At 41.1% G+C, this 8479-nt stretch overlaps 1 protein-coding gene across 1 annotated transcript; it reads left to right on the top strand.

The window, feature by feature from the left end:
• Positions 1 to 1209: 1209 nt before the first annotated feature.
• LOC119325882 (protein DETOXIFICATION 45, chloroplastic-like) lies at positions 1210 to 7860 on the top strand. Its single transcript, XM_037599601.1, has 14 exons — positions 1210 to 1739; positions 2247 to 2371; positions 3039 to 3182; positions 3289 to 3410; positions 3600 to 3735; positions 4085 to 4181; positions 4614 to 4714; positions 5461 to 5624; positions 5807 to 5878; positions 6006 to 6122; positions 6212 to 6307; positions 6403 to 6524; positions 7277 to 7334; positions 7533 to 7860. The coding sequence occupies exons 1-14, from the start codon at positions 1345 to 1347 to the stop codon at positions 7557 to 7559; spliced, it is 1776 nt and encodes a 591-aa protein (XP_037455498.1). The 5' UTR covers positions 1210 to 1344; the 3' UTR covers positions 7560 to 7860.
• The last annotated feature ends 619 nt before the right edge of the window (positions 7861 to 8479 follow it).

Below are 8479 nucleotides of genomic sequence, written 5' to 3'. Positions count from 1 at the left end.
TATTTCGTCCAACCACAACCTCCTCCAAACTTGTCTAGCTTGTTTGCAAAGAAAAAGCACGTGCTTTGTGTCTCGTGGACCCGAGCAGCATGACGAGCATTGAGGGTGAGGCGCAGAGTGGAGTGGAGGCCGAGGGAGGCGTTAGAGTTTGAGCTCTCCCACGACCACGAGGAGTCCTGATGTGTTGCACTAAATGAGCGACAAGTACTACACAATGGAGGGAGTAGTAGTAATGTTGATTATGCTTTGCTTGCTTTTGGTTTTAAAATTTTGATTAGCAGTAAAGTTAATAATGCTCCTGCATATTTATATTGTGCAGAGGAAGCGTTCAACCAGGTCGAGCTGCGGGATCTGCCGCGCCGACAGCGCCATTCTTCACCCCGCTGTTTGGAGTAACTTTTTTGCTTTTCGAAAAGGAGGTCGAAACCACCGGCCTCTGCATCATTATGATATGATGCATACAATCAAAATCCCTTTATTCTAATTGATGAAAGTAACAAGGCTTTTAAAAAATGGTTTTAAAAGTTATTTGTGATTTGCGAAATGTTCACGAGTTTGAAAGAATGTCAATGAATTAAAAAAAATGTTCACACATTTAGAAAGTATTTTTTTTAAACGTACAGGAATTAAAAAAATCTTTTCTAAACATTCAAAATGTGTTCACAAATCGAGAAACTATTTTAAATTCATAAAACTTTCATAAATTCAAAATATATTCATGATTTTTAAAAAATGTTCAAAAGATGAAAAAAAGATCTTGAATTAAAAAATGTTTACAAATCTTGAAAAAGTATGTGATTCGAAAAAATGTTTAGAAAAAATAATCATGATTTACAAAATGTTTACAAATTAAAAAATTATCATGAAACTGGAAAGATATTCACGAAGTTGAATAATGATGTTCACGAATTTTAAAACTCTTCACTAATTTCAAAAGGAAAAATAAGAATAGAAAAAAGGAAGAAAACCGATGAAAATGCCTAGTATTTTAGAAGACCCTAATGCTTTTTATGTTTGTTTGAGAATGCTTTTATGTAGGTGGGTCCATCCTACTACCTACACTGACTGGGTGGTTATGGCATCATTAATTCGTTACTGGGCTATGTTTGGCCGGACCACTCGGCGGCATTTATTCTTGGGCCAGCCCAGTCACTCTCTGATTGGGAAGGAAGATGGGCGGCCCATACGTGTGGTGCGGTGCGTTTCGTCGCCGTCATCATCATTATCCATCCCCTCTCTCTCTGTTTCTCTTCTTCTTGTTCCTCCTCCCCCGCCACCGCCGGCAAGCCGGCGCTCTCTACTGTACAAATAGAGAGAGAGAGAGAGAGAGGGGGGGTTGAGTGGATGGGGATGAGGGCGCTCGTCTCCGGCCAGCCGGCGCTTCTATGCCCCTCTGCCTCTGGGTTGCCGTCGTCTCTGAGCAGCAGGGCTAGGAGAGCACCGCGCGCCGCTTCTGCTTCTGCTTCTGCTTCTGCTTCTGCTTCTGCCTCCGCCTCCCCTTCTTCTTCTTCCTCCTCCCCATGGCCATCCCTATCACTATCCAGGCTGGGAGCCACCAAGCTCAAAGTTACCATCCCCGCCATCGCCAAGAACCAGCGCCTGCTTCCTCTTCCTCTTCCTGGGCTCTTGGATTTCACAAGGAGCCTCCACGCGCTGCCTCTTGACGATGCTGGTGCTCTTTCCAAGAACAAAAAGGAGGAGGAGGAGGAGGAGGAGGAGGAGGAGGACAATGCTCTCTTGTAAGATTCATTCACTAATTCCCTAGTATTACTACTCTTTGGCTTTCACTGCTAAGTACACACTTAGGAGTTAGGAGTTAGGAGGGAAGTAGTACTCTGTTTCCATCTTCACATTCTTCCCACTTCTTCTTATTCTTACTAGACTACACACTTAGTAGTAGGAGGGACTACTTTCTAATAACATACTTACTACTTACTACTCTACTAGTACTAGTAGTAGTAGGAGGGACCCAATTTTATTTATCTTTCTTGCAACATGCATGGATGCTTAACTCATTCATTCATATGCTCAAAGGAACTAACTGAATATCATCATCATCATCATCTACTCTACATTATTGTTTGTTGCAGCCCACTCTCCAGTTTCCTTCCTGACTTCCTTCCTTACTTCCCTACATTACATTATTATTAGTCTTTACATTTTCTTTCTTTTTGCAACATAACAATGTATGTTTCTGCCTTTTGTAACATAACAATAACAATAACAATCCAACAACAAATACGCAGCGGCAGCGGCCTTTATCCTGGGACTGTCGGCATCGACCTCATTCTTCTAGCCCTGCCCGCAGTCTTAGGCCAGGCCATCGACCCCATGGCGCAACTCATGGAGACCGCGTATATCGGCAAATTAGGTCGGTACGCACGCACCTCCTTTCCTTTCCTTTCCTTTCTGCTCTGCTCTGCTATATATATACTTTACTTGCAGACCTCATTTCTTAAGCTTGTTCATCTCCCATCCCGTCCTGTATTTATCACTAACTCTTCTCGTTGGAGAGTGGGTCTTGTGTTCACTTCTGAGTTAAATACTGTGGACCAGACCGCTATATACTCACTCCATCATCACTGTTACTCACGTTCCAACATTACGCTTGTGTACTAGTATGTCGTCGTGAGCACCATGCTCTGCTATGTGTGCCTTGTACTCAATTGCTTCAACTTGTCTATGTGCTGGCAATGCCATAGCAGATTAACATATGGAGATTACCCTGCTCTGCTTGCTTAGTTTCTTGAACAACATAACATGGAATTTACATTTCGGCATCACAATATCGATCATGTCAGTTTAACAGTAAAGTGCTAAAACCTTTATTTATCTATCTATCTATCACCATAAGGCTGTTATACTAGAGTGAAACACACACTACAACATTCAGATTGGTATTAGCTCATATGGGAAGGGAAGCCATAGGAATGTTACTGCCTACATTGTTAATGTGTCTTGCAGATATCCCTGCTGCATGAAAAAAAAAGCAAGTTGTTAGTTATTCTCTGTCTCAATCTTGGCATTCTCTTCTCAAGGGGCTCTGGAGCTAGCGTCTGCTGGTATTGGTGTCGCTATTTTCAACATCCTATCCAAGATTTTCAACATCCCCTTGTTGAGCATAGCAACCTCATTTGTGGCCGAGGATATTTCCAAGAATGCTAGCAAGCATTCTACTTCAGGTAACAGGAAGATCATCTGATTGATGAATACATATTTAAGCTTCTGCGCAGCCCTGCTTCTTCAGACAATGGAACCTCCTAAATAAACTCTCTGCGTCCGTTGCAGGCAAACTGGAGCTGCCATCCGTGTCGTCGGCTTTGGTTTTAGCTGCTGCTATTGGTACAATCGAAGCATTGGCATTGTTCCTAGGATCAGGATTGTTTCTTAAACTAATGGGCGTCTCACCTGTATGTATGTTTATATCATGATGATGACTGCCTGTTATCATCTTTGAGTTTTTCTTTTTATGGAGTACTGTCTTCTCCTTCCCCTCTTTTTTTTTTTGCGCATTATTAGGATCCTTAACTGGATTCAGATCAGTGAATTTTCTCCACTTGTGCCTGTCAGCAGAAAGGCTAAGTTTACTTCGTACACAGGTCTCTCCGATGTATACATCTGCACGGCTCTTTCTTTCGCTGAGAGCCTTAGGAGCACCTGCAAATGTGATTATGTTAGCAGTGCAGGGTATCTTTCGTGGATTCAAGGATACCAAGACTCCCGTACTTTTTATAGGTAATAACTACCTCATCGTTTGCTTATTATTGCCATTGTGTTCTCACCAGTTGTGAGTGCAAAAGCTACCTCTTGATGCACATAATGGTGGTGCCCCCCTAAGTTGATGATATTTTCCTCTTATATTCCTGTCAAATATTTTGCAGTAACACACCAGTACTGCCTTTTTTGTGTTTATGTTCCACTTTCCAATGCCAAAGCCCATGAATAGTTTATCATTCACGCATTTGCACATTGATGCTGTTTGTAACCAAGTCTCGTTTGAATTGGAAGCGTTCCATACAGTTATCTGATGTAAAAAAAAAGTCTCCTTTCTTGCAGACTTACTGATTATTTAAAACACCTGTAGGTTTGGGGAATCTTTCAGCTGTGGTTCTTCTTCCGCTACTTATATATGGTTTTAAGCTTGGTATAACAGGAGCCGCAATTTCTACAGTCGCATCCCAGTAAGATTTCTATTAGCTGGGTGTAATCTGAGTTCAAAGAGAATTATGGAAGTCAATTCGACATATACCAGCAAATGTCTCTCCCAGTTTGCTTCCTATATGTTGCTGAAATAATCAAAGGAAATAACTCTTGCTGTTAAACTTGCAACTTACCTTTTTTTTTTCTCATTATCTCGATACGTTTAAATTGCGGCAAACATATGCAGTACTATGAGATTATTGGCTGTTAGCAGACCTACTGATATTGTGGCATGCAGTTTATTAGTTATATGATTACACATGTCATATTTACCATCAAAACATGAAGTGCAGTACTCACAATACTGGGCTGTTGGGTGCCTCACCTTTTTTTGTAGTTTTAATTGGAACAAAAATAGGATGGACCAGTTAGAGCTGTTGGAAATCTCACCTGTTATATGGTTTACAATGTAGGTACATTATTGCCATTTTGCTTATGTGGTCTCTAAGTAAAAGAGCTGTTCTGCTTCCTCCAAAGATGGACCAGTTAGAGTTCGGTGAATATTTAAAATCTGGTGAGTCTATGATCCTACTTGTTCATTGGTCAGTTGTGGACTCATGGTGTAGGCTACTGTAAAAGTTCTTCAGATATGTTTCTGTTGGCCTTCAGAGTACGGATGTTGTACATTCAGAGTGCAGTTTACAGCAATCTGATTTTTTTTTCTAGTGAATTCCGAGTTTTTCTTAGGCAAAACCTGCAGGCTATTTTGGTCCTTCTATAGAAGTAGAAGTTTGTCCTCCCGAAATTTCTGTTTATGGCTTCATTTTTCATTTAGTTGGGCCCAGCTCTAGTCAAAGTGCATTCATGTTGGAATGTACACTTGAGCACTTCAAAAACACTTAATTATTTTTGGATACTTAAAGGCCATCCCATGCCCCAACATATGATATGTACTTGAGCAGGCAATAACAGAAATCATTCTACTCATTAAGTAGCTAATGACAGCACACAGTACTCCTGACAATTCAAAAGAAAGAAGATATAGCCACTGATCCGGTATGTTTGTCAGATAAGAAGGCCAACTTGTTATTGATAAAGCTCTCGTACTGTATCTTCTCATGATACATTATCTGACCGCTGGGCAATGGGCAATCATAGATCTTTTTGTCCTTGTTACGCCGATATTATTTGGAGATTGCATGCCATCTTTGCTTGCACTGATGTGCCTGTGCTATTTTTCTCTGTTTTCTTTTTTTTTCTTTCTCTGTTCACCTGCAGCCTTAATTTCACAATATATGTCTGTTTTCTTGAAATGCTAAGGTGGCATGCTATTGGGACGAACCCTCTCAATTCTGTTAACAATGACCATCGGTACATCAATGGCTGCTCGACAAGGCCCAACAGCTATGGCTGCTCATCAGATTTGTTTGCAAGTATGGCTTGCTGTATCTCTGCTTGCAGACGCCTTAGCAGTTTCTGCCCAGGTATGTATTTTCAGTTACAGAAATCATCCCTACTGTTAGATCGGCTTCCTTTTGCAGCTGTCCTTCTGTATCAAAATTTGTACAGAAATCATCCCTACTAAATGCATCATCATAATTTGAACTATTAAATACAAATATCCGTAAGTGCATAAGCGCAGGCTAACTTTGCTTGCATTTCTTAGGCTCTGATTGCAAGCTCTTACGCAATACTGGACTACAAAAGGGTCCAGAAGGTTGCGATGTTTGCTCTGCAGGTGATACATACTTCTCCTCTGCATTGTGAAGTTCAATTTATTTGCATGCCCCATTTATATTCTTGGGGATGCAATTGCTGTCTCTTGTGTTGATAGAAAACACCAATTAAATTATTGTCCATTGCAGATAGGACTAGCTAGCGGGTTAGCTTTGGCAGTTGGCCTGTATATCTCATTTGGCAGTATAGCAAAGCTATTTACCAATGACCCTCAGGTCCTAGCGGTTGTGAGCTCCTGTGCATTGGTATGCCTTTCCTACTTTGCTACTTAATTGTTACGTAAACAGCACACCATATCTAGCCTTATTCTGAAAAAAAAAACCTTTCGTTTCAGTTTGTCTGTGCCAGTCAACCAGTTAATGCCTTGGCATTCATCTTTGATGGCCTCCATTATGGCGTCTCCGATTTTGACTATGTCGCTCAAGCTACGGTATGGGAACCAGCTCCGACGGCGACCAGCTTCATATATAGATGTTCTTTCTTCCTATTGGTCATGGATTTCTTGATTTTGTCTGGATTCCACAGATTGTGGTTGGGGTGATATCATCGTTGGTCTTGTTATATGCTCCACGTGTCTTTGGCCTGGCCGGAGTTTGGGCTGGTTTGACAACACTCATGGGATTGCGCATGGCTGCAGGCATCCTGAGGTGATCAATTATGCTTCTTGTTTCTTGTTCCGTTACATTAGTCACATCACACCTGTGCAAAGCCGTTACATGCAGCAATATGTTTACTTTTCCTGTAGCCATCATGCAACTGCTTTCTCTTATTTGTTTGTGTTTCTGTTAGTATGTAACAATGACATTGGTAATTATAGTTGCTGTAGACTAGGATATTAGCCTTTGGCTTTCAGGGCGGGTGGTCTTTTCTGGGCAGAAATTGTTGTACTTTGCACTTAATAACAATATGATTGCTATATTTTTCTTCTCGTGAAGTACTAATATGTAATGGTATAGTGGTGCCAACACGTTGCTACAGAAATAGTGCCAGATTCTAACTCAACTACGGACTACATACGGAGCAAAATGTCTGTATACATCCGTATGTAGTTTGTAGTGGAATCTATAAAAAGACTTATATTTAGGAACGGAGGGAGTAACTGCGTTAGAGCCTCCACCTGTCATCGCGACTTGATTTGTGTGAAAGTGTTTGTATGGCGTCTTGAATCAAGGGCTTATTTCAGAGCGCCTTGCATCTTCCTTCGGCCAGGATCCGTCAGATAGCATGTGAAGTATTTCATTGTTTCACCATGCTGCCTGATAAGAGAAATTACTGCCATATGAAAAATTCTTCACTTCATTTTCTTGAATATGATCGGTACTTCCCTGCAAAAAAAAAAAAAAACCATTGATGTGATGCTCTCATGACATCTCACTGCAAACCGCTGGACAAATGTCAGGTTGCTATGGAAATCAGGACCTTGGTCATTTTTGCACGAGGAACCTGCAGAAACCAAGGTTTGTTAACTATTATATTAGCTCTTGTCTTTAATAAGTACAACATTATTTTGCAAAAGGAGGATATGCAGCTCCTCTTTGATACAGTACTACTGGCTTTCATAAGAATTCCATTATTGTTATGATACATTATTGTTATGATCCCCTGCGTGGGGCCTGGCCGGGCCGGGCCGGGTGTGTTTGAATCGAATATTACAGTTGCAGGCGCAGCCCTTTGCATCATAAGAATTCGTGGCGATCCAGCACATGTCAGGTCGTCGGGAGAGGTGCAGTTGAGGAATGAAGAAGCACAAGCTAAACCAAGAAGGGGTCAAGCTGCTAAGCTAAGAGGATATATTGTCATTAGTTTTGTCACTTTTTTTTTGTGTGTGTGTGTGCGTGTGTATGTAAAGAAGAGGAGGGAGGATTATTTCATTTGATGTTGCCAGCATGCAGTTTATTCATTCATTTGTTTGTTCTATCTATAAAACTATGCATTTCTAATGATATGTAAAGTATGGAAGAAATGTGAGTTGTTGTTCCCCTATGGCTATTCATTTCATTTCACGGAGAAGCTCCATATTGTCTTGGTTTTTATGGTCTCTCCTATTTAGGCTACAGCACCACTCAAAACGAGTCAGACCGCCGGTTCACCGGTTCGATTGTTAGTTTTTTAAGAAATAAAATAATATATGTTCTAATATAGTGTGAAATAATGGTCAAGTAAAATTATATCCATGTAGTGAACAACAAAATAGCACAACCAACTTGGTTATTGGGCCATGTACAGGCCACATGTACTGCTTACACGACCTTGGATCGAATCCCAATTTCTATCAAAACATTTTTTCTGGTTTTTCCGGTTCAATGACCCGGTTTTCCAAAAAACCGGCCGGTTTGACCGGTTTTCTTTGGTCTGATTGCAGAACGGTCTTATTAGCTTAAAAAACCAATGAGGCTGCCGGTTCGGTTTTTTCCGGTCCGGTCCGGTATTAAAACTATGCACGCTTCTCTTGGGCGCCACATGTGGCTGTTATCCTTGCCCGATGTAATCTGTACCCCCATGAACTTTGACATTAATAAAGGGTCCTGTTTTCTCAAAAAAAAAAGGACCATATCCACGCCAACCATCACATGCTCCATCCACTCCTCCAAAGTTTTTTCTG

The sequence above is a fragment of the Triticum dicoccoides genome, chromosome 6B (assembly GCF_002162155.2).
Source record: "Triticum dicoccoides isolate Atlit2015 ecotype Zavitan chromosome 6B, WEW_v2.0, whole genome shotgun sequence".
Classification (NCBI taxonomy): Eukaryota; Viridiplantae; Streptophyta; class Magnoliopsida; order Poales; family Poaceae; genus Triticum; species Triticum dicoccoides.
This window is presented reverse-complemented; position numbering and strand designations above follow the sequence as displayed.